The sequence below is a fragment of the Hemibagrus wyckioides genome, linkage group LG05, assembly GCF_019097595.1.
Source record: "Hemibagrus wyckioides isolate EC202008001 linkage group LG05, SWU_Hwy_1.0, whole genome shotgun sequence".
Classification (NCBI taxonomy): Eukaryota; Metazoa; Chordata; class Actinopteri; order Siluriformes; family Bagridae; genus Hemibagrus; species Hemibagrus wyckioides.
The window spans coordinates 8711024-8726546 of NC_080714.1; the positions used below are offsets into that span (position 1 = coordinate 8711024).

At 41.2% G+C, this 15523-nt stretch overlaps 1 protein-coding gene across 1 annotated transcript; it reads left to right on the forward strand.

Annotated features, from left to right (window-relative positions):
- The first annotated feature begins 2479 nt into the window (after positions 1-2479).
- wdr46 (WD repeat domain 46) lies at positions 2480-14626 on the forward strand. Its single transcript, XM_058388615.1, has 14 exons — positions 2480-2629; positions 2983-3135; positions 4405-4485; positions 5953-6065; positions 6167-6254; positions 6804-6865; positions 6957-7061; positions 7764-7914; positions 8017-8252; positions 8397-8550; positions 10904-11054; positions 11728-11918; positions 14045-14158; positions 14261-14626. The coding sequence occupies exons 1-14, from the start codon at positions 2573-2575 to the stop codon at positions 14375-14377; spliced, it is 1773 nt and encodes a 590-aa protein (XP_058244598.1). The 5' UTR covers positions 2480-2572; the 3' UTR covers positions 14378-14626.
- Positions 14627-15523: the final 897 nt, after the last annotated feature.

Genomic DNA, 15523 nt, shown 5'->3' on the forward strand with positions numbered 1-15523 from the left:
ACAGCAGGGCACTAAAGCTGAAGAAGAGTCAAAATAATCAAATAATTCATTGTAGTGTGACATATGATAGACTAGTGATCGGGTCAAGCTGACCATTAGCTCTTCAGCTCTCCAGCTTTCTGTGTTTGCTCTTAATCTCTTTATTGCATAAAGGAAGGCTATAAAACAATATAAAAGCTCACACTTTATTCTGTTTAAATGTCATTAAAGAATGGCAGGGGAATCTCTGGAAGGCAAGGCATGAGCTAGAAGACCAACAGCCCCCAAAACATATATCTCTAAATACCTGCTGGAAGCTTTAGCTGACACAAGAGTGGTGGTGCTCTAATTATTTATTTATTTATTTATTTTCAAAAGTAAATGTCTGATATATGCAAAACATAAATCAGATAAACCAAATGCATTTTGGTGAAGTAAAAATGGAACTCATTGGCCAGTTTCACTAAAGGTAGTTTTGGGGAAAAATAGAAGTGTTTGGATAAGCTTTTCATGAAAAAGAACAGGACTGGAGGAATTGGGGTTGTGTGGCAACCAGTAGCATGGAAAATGTTGCAAAGCAAATTCTGGAAGCAAATGTGATGCAATCAGTCAAGAAACTCAAGCTGATACATGGTTGGCTTCCAGGACAGGGCAATGATCCAAAAAAAATTGCCTTAAAATCCACCTGAAACTTCTTCAAGAAATGCAAGTGGAAGCTTTTGGAATCAGCTCTCACAGTCCACTGACTGGATAATTACTTGGAGGTATTTTAAACATGCTGTGCATGGAAGATGACCTAAGAACATCTAAGAACTGGAAGTTTCTGAACGTTTATAATCTATGTGAGTGTTACTACATTTTACTGATTTAGGAGGGTGTCCAAACTTTTGCACATGCCACAATGTTTGTATTATGGCCAGGGGTCCCCAATGGGGTGCCTAAACTTTTGTAAACCATGATACATGCTTTATAGCATTATAGATTGTGGGGATCTGATTAAACAGTAGAATATTGAATTCATTTCTATAGAAGTTCATAGATGTTATCTATATAGAACAACGTGATATACCAGTTTAAACGACTATGTAATAGACACTGAGTGTTTGTAAGGTGTTATGTGCATATTTACGATATATTAGATAACTATCATGACTATGTTTTAGAGCTATATGAGTGAGTCTCACGCAAGCGTAAAGGACAGGCATTAAGCCAAAATTATACCACAGGAATCTTGCCCAGAGAAATGAACTATACTGGCTTATATTTTCTAACCTGCACATACAGTACACTCAAAATTCCAGCATTTTGTGTAGTTGCTGGCAAATGAACTTACATGGTAATTTTTTTTTGTAAATTAAACCAGGCTCATCATTTGTGAGCAGTATCCTGGACAAAATGTTTAAATACAATAAACATATTGTGTTGTGGTATTTTATGCTTGTATTCATATTCCATTATTTCCAACCATTCATCCGTTTTCTGTAGCAATTATCCTACACAGGGTCAGAGGAAGCCTGGAGTCTTTCCCAGGGGACTCAAGTGGGGGGCCAATCCATCACAAGGCACAATCTTACACACACTCAAACACCCATTTACGCACTACAGACGATTTAGAGATGCCAATCAGCCTACAATTCATGTGTTTGGACTGGGGGAGGAAGCTGGGGTACCTGAAGGAAATCTCTAAAGCACAGGGAGAACTCCACACACACACAAACACACACACACACACACACACACACAGAAAGCCACAGCCCTGGAAATGTGAGGCAGATGTTCTAACCACTAAACATTAAGTCACAACCTCTATTATATCAAAATAAAGAATATGATTTAATTATAGATGATTTACATTTTTTTAAAATTATTTTTTAAAACAGTAGTACAACTTCCAGTTCCATTACCAGGACTAAGTAGCGCAAAAAGAAGGTTTAGACATTATTAACAGAAATTATTATATTTTTGCTTAAATGTAATTTAGAATTGATTGTTTTAATTCTATTTTATTTAATGTTTTTTTTTTTAAATATATTTTCAAAAAATATATTTATTTACATTTTTTTCCAAGCTTTAACAGAACACTTTATACAATTAAGTTAAGGTTAAAGTATAACTTTTCCCCCTGTGATGCTGAAATAATTAAACAAACAAAATAAAATAAAATAAAATAAAAAAATTTTTTTAAAGCTTATCTTGTATATATATATATATATATATATATATATATATATATATATATATATATATATATATGGACAATATATATGTAAAAATAATATAAATAAATACCTAATAAATACATATTTTATACATATAATGTAGAATATTTTGTGCTGGCTTTTTCGTTTTGTTTAGCCCAAAAAATATTAGTGGTAGGAAACAAAAAACGATTTTTTAAAAATTATTTTTACACCATTTTCTGTTACTTCTCTTGTGTCAACTTGACACAACGCCACCGAGACTAACCCTGGACGCAACATAAACGGCTCCCTCCTCCTTTGTAGGCGCACTAAGTAGGGTATGAGAGTCATTTGGGATTCAGCCGGAAGAGAAGCTGTTCACGCGGCGGACGTACGAAAAAACTACAACAAAGATGGCGGCGCCCGTGGAAGAAGCGTTGGCCAGCACACACGTGGAGAAAAAGAAAAAGGTGCGAGTGTGTTTTGGTTTACAATTAAAAATTTGTTTATACTTGTTATTTAGAGTGAGGAATTAGCTTGTCAACGATTGGAAAAGATGTTTTATGGGAAACTGCGTAAAACAAATTATAATCACTGCTCCAAACGTAACAGCGGCTAGATGCTAAACTCTGTTGTACATAACATTGTGTTAGATGCTAAATAAGTGTTGTACATAACATTATAAATATACAGCATATTTTGTGAGTTAACAAGTTTGTGCATGCATCATCAAATACAAGTCATTCTAAGTGAAGCCATTGAGGTATCTGATGTGTTGTGTTTTTGTAAAGTCTCTCTTAATTCTGAATTTTGTTTACTTCAGCCCCCAAAGCGTTACTGGCAAGAAGAGAAAAATGAAGATGATGCAAATCCAGATAAAGACAAAAACAGTGAAGCACAGAAAGAATTCTCGGACAAAAAACATAAAGAACGACAAAAGAAGAGGAAAAGTGGTGATGGAAAGTTCATATCAGGGGTGTGTATGTTTAACACTGTCTCACTGTCTGGAAGCTGACCATCTGTGTGAACCTGTTCAATTATTATCTAAAATGTGATTCTAAAAGTGTTTTTTATTTTGTTATTTAAATTTTCATTCTTTATTCATTAGTATATTTTAATATCTGGTTATATATAGTATGAAGTAATTAAAGCTTTTGAAGAATTTCCACACTAAATTTTGGTACCTTATAATATGATGTTCCTGAACTGCCAGGATTTGACCCCGGAGAAAGAAATATGTATGTAGGAATTGACAGGAAATTTTTCCGCACACACTATACACAAATACAGATCCATTAAACATTATACTGAGGCATTAAACAACTACGCTATATTGCCAAAGGTTTTGGGACGTCTGCCTTTACATGCACATGAATGTAATATGGAGTTGGCCCAACCTTTGCAGCTATAACAGCTTCAACTCTTCTGGGAAGGCTTTCCACAAGGTTTAGGAGTGTGTTTATGGGAATTTTTGACCATTCCACTAGAAGTGCATTTGTGAGGTCAGGCACTGTTGTTAGACGAGAAGGTCAGGCTCGCAGTCTCCGCTCAAATTCATCACAAAGGTGTTCTATTAGGTTGAGATCAGGACTCATCCATGTCTTTATGGACCTTGCTTTGTGCACTGGTCAGAGTCAAAAGTCAAAGAAGCTTTATTGTCACTTCAACCATATATAGCTGATGCAGTACAAAGTGAAGTGAAACAACGTTCCTCCTAGACCAGAGGTGCTACACATAACAAAGACGAAGTACAGTGACGCAGACAAGCATAGAGCTAAACATAGAGATAAAGACTAAACTATACTTAAGGTGCAATAAAAAAAAAACTAAACTATACTTGATGTGCAATAAATAAACTAGACATACAACAATAGCGCATAGGATGACAAGACAGTGCAGACATTTTGTGCAAAGAACAGTGTATACAGTGAATGCAAATATTAAAGTGACACATGTAAACAGGATTAATATAAAAAAATGTAAATTGAAATGTAAAGTGACATGTGCGTGCAAACAGGACAAACAGGTGCACAGTCATGTTGGAACAGGAAGGGGCCAAACTGTTCCCACATTTTATTTTTTTCCCTTGATGAACATATACAGCATTTATTTGTCACCTTATGTGATTTTAATGGGACGTTCGTGAATGACAGCAGATTTGTTTGTCTTATAGCATTTGTATAATTACCCAATTCTGGAAGTTGTATACTTACTAATGTACTCATTGATTTGATCATTTCATCAGAAAACGGACCCTTTCCCTGGCGAGGCCCCTGTCCCATCAGAGCAGTTGAAGAAATTCCAGAGAGGCAAAAAATTTCAGAAGGTGAGTTGTAGAAGTCCACATATTGCCACATATTTATTAAGACTTTATTCTCTCTGCATACACTATATTGCCAAAAGTATTCGCTCACCCATCCAAATAATCAGAATCAGGTGTTCCAATCACTTCCATGGCCACAGGTGTATAAAATCAAGCACCTAGGCATGCAGAATGTTTTTACAAACATTTGTGAAAGAATGGGTCGCTCTCAGGAGCTCAGTGAATTCCAGCGTGGAACTGTGATAGGATGCCACCTGTGCAACAAATCCAGTCGTGAAATTTCCTCGCTCCTAAATATTCCACAGTCAACTGTCAACTGTATTATAAGAACGTGGAAGTGTTTGGGAACGACAGCAACTCAGCCACGAAGTGGTAGGCCACGTAAACTGACGGAGCGGGGTCAGCGGATGCTGAGGCGCATAGTGCGAAGAGGTCGCCAACTTTCTGCAGAGTCAATCGCTACAGACCTCCAAACTTCATGTGGCCTTCAGATTAGCTCAAGAACAGTGCGCAGAGAGCTTCATGGAACGGGTTTCCATGGCCGAGCAGCTGCATCCAAGCCATACATCACCAAGTGCAATGCAAAGCGTCGGATGCAGTGGTGTAAAGCACGCCGCCACTGGACTCTAGAGCAGTGGAGACGCGTTCTCTGGAGTGACAAATCGCACTTCTCCATCTGGCAATCTGATGGACGAGTCTGGGTTTGGCGGTTGCCAGGAGAACGGTACTTGTCTGACTGCATTGTGCCAAGTGTAAAGTTTGGTGGAGGGGGGATTATGGTGTGGGGTTGTTTTTCAGGAGCTGGGCTTGGCCCCTTAGTTCCAGTGAAAGGAACTCTGAATGCTTCAGCATACCAAGACATTTTGGACAATTCCATGCTCCCAACTTTGTGGGAACAGTTTGGAGCTGGCCCCTTCCTCTTCCAACATGACTGTGCACCAGTGACCAAAGCAAGGTCCATAAAGACATGGATGACAGAGTCTGGTGTGGATGAACTTGACTGGCCTGCACAGAGTCCTGACCTCAACCCGATAGAACACCTTTGGGATGAATTAGAGCGGAGACTGAGAGCCAGGCCTTCTCGTCCAACATCAGTGTGTGACCTCACAAATGCGCTTCTGGAAGAATGGTCAAAAATTCCCATAAACACACTCCTAAACCTTGTGGACAGCCTTCCCAGAAGAGTTGAAGCTGTTATAGCTGCAAAGGGTGGATCGACGTCATATTGAACCCTATGGATTAGGAATGGGATGTCACTTAAGTTCATATGCGAGTCAAGGCAGGTGAGCGAATACTTTTGGCAATATAGTGTATGTTTCCCCACACTGTTTCAACAAATAAAATCTCCACTTTCTGTTAGGAAAATTCGCCAATATTCAGTTCTGCCGCTTGTCAAAGAACAAACTCCAGTTGGTATCTGAGCGGAACTGAATCCTGATTCGTAAATCATGTTTCCTGTTTTCTCATCAGTCAAAAACAGACAAATGGAAGGCGAAAGCGATCATCACCCGGTCCGAGGCGGAGTCTAATCTAGTACAGAAAGAGGCAGCACGATATGATCTCCTGCTCCCAGAGGATGCTGGGTAATGCACCTGATTCTGAACACTGCACACATTTGACACTGACGGTTGTTTTGTTCATGTAAGCACACACTGATATAAGCACACACTCACTGTGCCACCAGGTTCCTGGAGGGAGATGAGGATGAAGACACATGCACTGTATCACAGGAAGACATAGCAGAGGCGGTTGATATTACATCTGGAGCAAAGGTGACACTTGGATACCTTTTTTGTTTCTTTTCTTTAATGCAAGAGTTTCTGTAAACACTTTTGTAAGGATAATATAGTTTTTTTTTTAATGCCCAGTCCAGACTGCTTTCTATATCCATAATGCATGCTCGCTCTCTCTCTCTCTCTCTCTCTCTCTCTCTCTCCTTCTCTCACAAATGGGATAAATGCTGAAATAACAAATGATTATAAATAAACCCTGTAGTTTATAGGAAAAATATGCATCTACTCTATTGAATCTATAAATGACCAAATGGTGTACATAAGCTACCATATAGGCCACACTAGACTGACCCATAGGTATTTATTGAGGACTGAAGATCAACCAAAATGTAATGCAAAATGTATTTTGAGACTTGTTTCATAAGAGACTTGGACCCAGGAAAACCTTTACGATTTTTATCACCAGTAAATGTAAAGAATCTTTTATAAAGGTGTCATGAATTTCATTAAATGTTTGATTAATATCTGTATGTGTCATGCCAAAAAACACTTAAATACAAATAGAAAACACTTTCTCTCTCTCTGCAGTATTTTAACCTGCACCTGACCCAGTTCGGACCGTACAGACTCGACTACAGCAGAAATGGCCGGTCAGTGCCATAACAGTATGACTGTATTTCTGATGCCGATGTTCTTGTGGGTTTTGAAAAAGTGTCTTAACGCCTAAACGGCTGCTTTCAGGCATCTGTTGCTAGGTGGAAGGAGAGGCCATGTGAGCTGCATAGATTGGCAGACCAAAAACCTTATGTGCGAGATGAATGTCATGGAAACGGTTCAAGATATAAAGTGAGTGCAGACACACCCACACACGCGCATACTGCAAACACACTAATGCACACAGACAGATAAAAATGTTCCATCCAAGCCTATAGGAAATTCTAAATGGAAATTGAGGATTGTAACGATTTCGTACACAAACTAACAAAACTGTGTTAACAGAAAAGCAGCATCTTTAAAAGGAGCACTACCAAGTCCATGTGCATGATTGACTCTTGCAGATTGGCATGCTTGGAGGAGATGTTAATAGGTCAATTTCTTCGTTGTCTTGTCACTTTAGGGTCCTGAAGGAATGTTGTTCATTTCACTGTGTACTGCATCAGCTATAGATGTGTGTTTATAAGCCTCTTGACTTAATCCCAGATTTATTTTCACCCTTCTGTACCATGGATTGATTTGTGTGTATATCTGTATCTGTATATCATTCCCTTTCTCCATGTATCTGTGAGCTTATTAAAGTAACCCGTAGACAAGCTGTGATCCCATTGTATTATTCAACCCCCAAACCCCCAGGAGCAGATTTCTTTCAAACATAGAACCACTGGCATTGAAGCAAACCCTGTATGTTTAGCTCCATATGGACTGGATACTTGTACCTTTTTTTTGGTATTAGATTAAAACTGATTATTCAGAATAATGTACTCACGCGGATTAATAATAAACGTACAAATTTTTTAAAAACTAATTTGCTCTTTCACTGCTGTCCACTAGGTGGCTCCACACAGAGGCCATGTTCGCTGTGGCTCAGAAGAAGTGGCTCTACATCTATGACTCCAAAGGCATCGAGCTGCACTGCATCAAAAAATTCAACGACGTTCTACGCATGCAGTTCCTCCCCTACCACTTCCTGCTTGCCACAGCGGTGCGTCAGGACAAGTGTTTGCATCCCTGAGAGTTTGCATATTAAAAATGTTGTGTTATGATTTTTTTGGTACGTGTTCTCATGTGCATCCAACTCTCACAGAGTGCCACGGGTTTCCTTCAGTACCTGGATGTGTCCGTGGGAAAGGAAGTGGCGGCGATCGGCACCAAGTCGGGCAGGCTTGACGTGATGGCACAGAATCCCTACAATGCCATCATCCACCTGGGACACCCGAATGGCACCGTCAGCCTGTGGTCTCCCAATCAGAGAGAGCCGTTAGTTAAAATGCTGTGCCACAGAGGTGCAGTCCGATCACTCGCAGTGGACAAAACTGGCACGTAGGTATTGCTGACGGTGTGAAATTGTTTGGAGCTGGCTTACAGCATATAGAGAAAAACTGTTTCGCCAGGGATTTGCTGCTATGCTGAGAAATTGTATGACAGCTAAACTTTGCTTATGGTGTATGTGTGTGTGTGAGACAGGTACATGGTGACGTCAGGTCTGGACAGGAGGCTGGCAGTGTACGACATTCGAGCATTTAAGCCACTTCATAAGTACTTCTTGCCTGCTGGAGCCTCCTGCCTCTCCCTCAGTCAGAGAGGATTGCTCAGTGCTGCTACTGGAGATGTAGTACAGGTACACACACACACACACACACACACACACACACTTCTGCTAGTGGAGATGTAGAACAGGTACACAAACACTGCTGTTACGAGATGTACAGGTATATATATATACACACACACACACACACACACACTGCTGCTACTGGAGATACACACTGCTGCTATGAGATATAGTACAGGTACACACACACTTCTGCTGCTGGAGATGTAGTACAGGCACACACACACACACACACACACACACTGCTGATACCAGAGATGAAGTACAGGCACACACACACTGCTGCTTGTGGAGATGTAGTACAGGTACACACACACACACACTGCTGATACCAGAGATGAAGTACAGGCACACACACACTGCTGCTTGTGGAGATGTAGTACAGGTACACACACACACACACACACGCACTGCTGATACCAGAGATGAAGTACAGGCACACACACACTGCTGCTTGTGGAGATGTAGTGCAGGCGCACACATACATACACACTGCTGCTAATGGAGATGTAGTGCAGGACCACACACACACACACACACACACAAGCATTGCTGCTACTGGAGATGTAGTACAGGTACACACACACACACACACTGCTGATACCAGAGATGAAGTACAGGCACACACACACTGCTGCTTGTGGAGATGTAGTACAGGTACACACACACACACACACACACACACTGCTGATACCAGAGATGAAGTACAGGCACACACACACTGCTGCTTGTGGAGATGTAGTACAGGTACACACACACACACACTGCTGATACCAGAGATGAAGTACAGGCACACACACACTGCTGCTTGTGGAGATGTAGTACAGGTACACACACACACACACACACTGCTGATACCAGAGATGAAGTACAGGCACACACACACTGCTGCTTGTGGAGATGTAGTACAGGTACACACACACACACACACACTGCTGATACCAGAGATGAAGTACAGGCACACACACACTGCTGCTTGTGGAGATGTAGTGCAGGTACACACACACACTGCTGATACCAGAGATGAAGTACAGGCACACACACACTGCTGCTTGTGGAGATGTAGTACAGGTACACACACACACACACACACTGCTGATACCAGAGATGAAGTACAGGCACACACACACTGCTGCTTGTGGAGATGTAGTACAGGTACACACACACACACACACACACACACACACACACTGCTGATACCAGAGATGAAGTACAGGCACACACACACTGCTGCTTGTGGAGATGTAGTGCAGGTACACACACACACTGCTGATACCAGAGATGAAGTACAGGCACACACACACTGCTGCTTGTGGAGATGTAGTACAGGTACACACACACACACACACACACACACTGCTGATACCAGAGATGAAGTACAGGCACACACACACTGCTGCTTGTGGAGATGTAGTGCAGGTACACACACACACTGCTGATACCAGAGATGAAGTACAGGCACACACACACTGCTGCTTGTGGAGATGTAGTACAGGTACACACACACACACACACACACACACACTGCTGATACCAGAGATGAAGTACAGGCACACACACACTGCTGCTTGTGGAGATGTAGTACAGGTACACACACACACACACACACTGCTGATACCAGAGATGAAGTACAGGCACACACACACTGCTGCTTGTGGAGATGTAGTACAGGTACACACACACACACACACACTGCTGATACCAGAGATGAAGTACAGGCACACACACACTGCTGCTTGTGGAGATGTAGTACAGGTACACACACACACACACACACACACACACACTGCTGATACCAGAGATGAAGTACAGGCACACACACACTGCTGCTTGTGGAGATGTAGTACAGGTACACACACACACACACACACACACACACTGCCGATACCAGAGATGAAGTACAGGCACACACACACTGCTGCTTGTGGAGATGTAGTACAGGTACACACACACACACACTGCTGATACCAGAGATGAAGTACAGGCACACACACACTGCTGCTTGTGGAGATGTAGTACAGGTACACACACACACTGCTGATACCAGAGATGACGTACAGGCACACACACACTGCTGCTACTGGAGATGTAGTGCAGGCGCACACATACATACACACTGCTGCTAATGGAGATGTAGTGCAGGACCACACACACACACACACACACACAAGCATTGCTGCTACTGGAGATGTAGTGCAGGCACACACACACACTGCTGCTACTGGAGTTGTAGTTCAGGTACACACACACACACACACAGCTCAGTGCTGCCAGTGGATATATAGTAGAGACACTGGAACTGTAACTAGAATTGTAACATCTTTGGATTTCTATAACGTGTATGTTCATGATCACTCAGGTTTACCGAGATGTGTGGGGAGGTGGGCCGATATCCAAGCCCTACATGGCACATCGTGTGAGGGGTTCAGTATGGGGCGTTGGGTTTTGCCCCTTTGAGGACGTGCTTGGTATTGGACATGGAGAAGGGTTCACAAGTATGATTGTGCCAGGTCAGTACAGCAGACAAAATGTTAGTATATTCCTGTTCATGACTACACAAACAGCATGTGTGCAGAAACATTGGGTTGTAATATAAGATCTGGTTTTGATATCTGATCCATATGCAGTAGTTATCTCTGAATACAAACGTGACAACTTGGGTTAAAATGGGTTAAAGTTTTTAGTGAAAAGTTCTTACTTTCATGTAACATAATTGACTAATATCAGAATCTATTTCTGTTTTTGGATTTGCACAATATCAGGAACTTATGTAAGAGAAAGTTATATAATAATCTTGTATTCTTTTGTCTGGAACAGTGATATTGTCTGTTTCCTGAGGCATTATTAGGTTGTGGATGAAAAAATGTTCAAAACATAATCACAGATTTTGTACTATATTATAAAATATAAAATGTCTCTCTGTGTTTTTACTGTATCCCTGAAAGAGATTTGAGTCTGGTATCTGATCAGGAAGCAAAAGATTATTAATTAGAGAAATGTGTGTATTATGTATAAAGAATGATAAAGGATAGGAAATGTCATCCTGACACACATTGTCCTGCTCCATGATTGCCTGTGTAGCAGATTAGCCTGGTATTAATAAAGCTATAACTAAACATTAAAGTATTTACTCATGGTTTTGACACTATGGAATTTATTTATTTATTTATTTTATTTTTTTAGGTGCGGGTGAGCCAAACTTTGATGCTCTGGAGGTGAACCCATTCCGCAGCTTAAAACAGAGGCAGGAATGGGAGGTCAAGGCTCTCCTGGAGAAAGTGCAGCCCGACCTGATTGGCCTAGACCCAGGGCTGCTGGTTAAAGTGGACAAGGCCTCATTTGAACAGAAACATAAAGAAAGAGTGGAGGCATTGGTGAGTTCACTGTCTATACATCATGCATCCATGTTAATGTTTTAGGAGCAGATACATAGAATTCACATAGAAAGTGTTTGTCCATCCATGTATTTATTACAGCCAGAGAGCCAAGTAAAACTGTAACCGTAACAAAACGGATTAACATTATACACCGATCGGGCATAACATTATGACCACTGAGAGGTGATGTGAATAACACTGATGATCTCCTCATCATGGCACCTGTTAGTGGGTGGGATATATTAGGCAGCAAGTGAACGTTTTGTCCTCAAAGTTGATGTGTTAGAAGCAGGAAAAATGGACAAGTGTAAGGATTTGAGCGAGTTTGACCAGGGCCAAATTGTGATGGCTAGACCACTGGATCAGAACATCTCCAAAACTGCAGCTCTTGTGGGGTGTTCCCGGTCTGCAATGGTCAGTATCTATCAAAAGGGGTCCAAGGAAGGAACAGTGGTGAACCGGCGACAGGGTCATGGGCGGCCAAGACTCATTGACTGACGTGGGGAGTGAAGGCTGGCCCGTGTGATCCGATCCAACAGACGAGCTACTGTTGCTCAAATTGCTGAAGAAGTTAATGCTGGTTCTGATAGAAAGGTGTCAGAATACACAGTGCATGATGGGTCAGGGCTGTGTTGGCAGGAGCAACGCAATATTAGGCAGGTCATAATGTAATGCCTGGTCAGTGTATATAATATAGTTTTACCCTTTAATGGTGTGACCATTCAAACAAAACCACTGTAAAAAATATTGTTAAAAAAATAGACCCATTATCCATGGCCATTTTCCAGTTCCTCCATTTCGTGATTTTGCGATCACAGAAATCAGCGCTAAATAAAGCAATTGGCGCAATATTTAGAGGAGCTTGCAGTTTTACAAACTTGCCACAGATTTGAGTCAACACGTGTCAGGTCACCTTCTCACAACACGCATGATAAACACTGTTTCTTCACTGATAGTAAATTAACAGAAGAGTCATGTGCTTGTAACGTCAGCATTTCAAGTAGTTTTATGCAAAAAAAAAAAATAAACAAGACAAACTCTGTTGCATCATAAATCTTGAAAAGATTTTGAAAGCTGCAGGATAATCGGGAATCTTTGGCTGAAATTACAGACAGACAATTTATTGATCCCATGAGGGAAATTCTTTTTCACATTTGGCTCAAATAAATAACTCTGTACCCGAAACCAGTTCTGGGCTCATTTGGTACCAACACTCAAGCAGTAAAGAACAGCACTTTCTGAATGCACAGAATATCTTCATGCAGGAAAACCTGCAAATGAGGAGCTGTTTATTCAGACAGCGAGCTAATTATAGTGTGCCAGTCCTGTGAAAGTCTTATTCTTTATATAAATAAGGCGTTCTGGCTCTTCTGCTTGCCATAACAACACTTTCTGAGCCATCAGGAAACACTAAACATAAAATTTAACATGAAAGGCACGTTTAGTGGAAGTGCGCTCCAGCTATCTGTTCTTTGAACCAGTGCTTTGCTTCAAAAATACATTTCACATACCAAAAAACCTGGGGGCAAAATGATTGGAATTGGAGTAGGAGAAACATTTCTTGGGGGCAATGGTGGTTCAAGTGGTCAAGGCTCTAGGATGTTGATCAGGGTTCAAGCCCCAACACCACCAAGCTCCACTGTTGGGCAATTAAGCAAGGCCCTTATCCCTCCCTGCTTCAGGGGCGCCACATCATAGCTGGCCCTGCATTGTGACCCCAACTTCCTCGTTCTTTTCCTCAGAAAAGAATTCCACTGTGCTGTAATGTGTGGCATAAATAAAGGCTTCTTGCCCTCAGTTCTTCTTTTAGCAGTTAAAATTGTTCATGGTTTCATCAGAGCAGCTTAGAAATATATATTATTTTATACATACATGATTATGTTTGCATGTGATGGCACCATGCAGCCTGTGAAATATGCACAGATGCTTACTGTCTTTCTCAGTGATGCTCTGCTGGGCCAGTATTGGCCATCATTCATTTATAAGAAAGGGACTGTTGCATGATGGTCACTTGCAGGCTTTGCCTTAGTCATCAGACAATCTGCATTGTGAAGCCAGAAAGCATTACATTATTTTTCACTTTGCATCATGTGGTGGGTTTTTTTTTTGTATGTATTTTTCAGGGCTATGATCCACTTGAAAATGACAAGTTTAAGCCAAGATTTAAAAAGAGAGGCAGAAGTGCAGCTGGTGCTGTGGAGAAGAGAAAGAAGAAAGTGGCCCACGAGGATCAGAGGGTATTACACACAAACATAATCTTTTCTTTTGCTTGAAGTCTTTATTTTAAGCACAGTTTAGCACAGCTCCTTTTCCTCATCTGTAACCTCTTCTTGCTGTAGGACGTGATCCGGAAAACAGTGGAGGAGAGAATGGAGAAAGAAAAGGAGAAGAAGGAGATTGCCAAGCAGAAGGCTGAGCAGGGGAGGAAGACTGCACTGGACCGCTTCAAGAAATAGGAAGAAGCTTTGTGTTGACGGCTTTACAGGAATAAAGGACTTATTCAGAACGCTGGACCAGGCCCAGTTTTTCCATCACACACACACACACACACACACAGTGACTGTCTTCGAATCCTTTAATCCAAGTGGCATCTAACCTCAGGACTGCTTTCCATCTTTTGTGTGAGACCATGAGGAAAAGTCATTTTTGTACCAAATATCAACTGAGAAATTGTCTAATAAAACTAATATGTGCTGTAATCTAAATATCATTACTGGGTTTTTTTTTCTGCAATTCTAAAAAGTTTACATATTTGGTATATGTATATTTCATTCATCTCTTCATAGTCGTCAGGGTCCTGATTATCCTGATTTCTTAGCCTGGTCAAGGCATGGCCAATTCTAGCCAATGTAGCCAATATAACAACTTGAAATGTCCTAAAAAGGAAAGAAACCGCTGGTGTACTAACTACATTGAATAGGTCAACCCAGGAAAACGACAGCAGCTGATGACAGTGACATTGTGGGGAAGAAGCCAAAAAACAACGGTCAGTGCCATTACCGCCAACCTCCACATAACAGGGCTGGAAATGTCACAGCTAACCGTTTGAAGAGGACACGGAGAGCAGAAATACCAGGAAATGCAACTGACTCCTCAACAGTAAGCATCAGAAGGCCAGATTGGAAATACAGAGATAAGCCAGAAAATTCCGTGCAACAAGATCATCCTCTACCAAAGTAATGGAAAGGTCAAAGTGTGGAGAAAGAAGGGCATCTGTTTATGATCCAGAGCTCATCAGTGAAACATGGTAGAGATAGTGTCATAGCTTGGGTGTGCATGACTTTCTGGAATAGCCATGTAATCATTATTGATGGTTTAATTCATGATGAATGAGTTCAGAAGCCTGCAGAAACAGTCTTGTCTGCCAGCCAGTTTACAGAGAAATGAATCCAATCTAATCATGTGTGCATTAAGACAGTGAACACATACAGTGCCAGCACAATTAAGATCTTCATCAGGGGGAAAAAATGAGAGTATGTTTTATTTAAAATTGAAGGAGACTAAAGGACAGCTGAATGAAGCTCTGGTGCAAGCCTGGGAAAAAGCATCTGAAAACAAGAATGCATCAGTTTGCTGAAGTCAGTGGGTCACAGCACTGCAGT

What these genes read in the sequence shown, in the direction of transcription:
- wdr46 (XM_058388615.1), top strand. Translation starts at nt 2,573, where the DNA reads ATGGCGGCGCCCGTGGAAGAAGCGTTGGCCAGCACACACGTGGAGAAA. An exon ending in GAGGCAAAAAATTTCAGAAG is followed by an intron (nt 4,486 to 5,952) that starts GTGAGTTGTAGA and finishes TTTTCTCATCAG; the next exon opens with TCAAAAACAGACAAATGGAA. An exon ending in GAAACGGTTCAAGATATAAA is followed by an intron (nt 7,062 to 7,763) that starts GTGAGTGCAGAC and finishes GCTGTCCACTAG; the next exon opens with GTGGCTCCACACAGAGGCCA.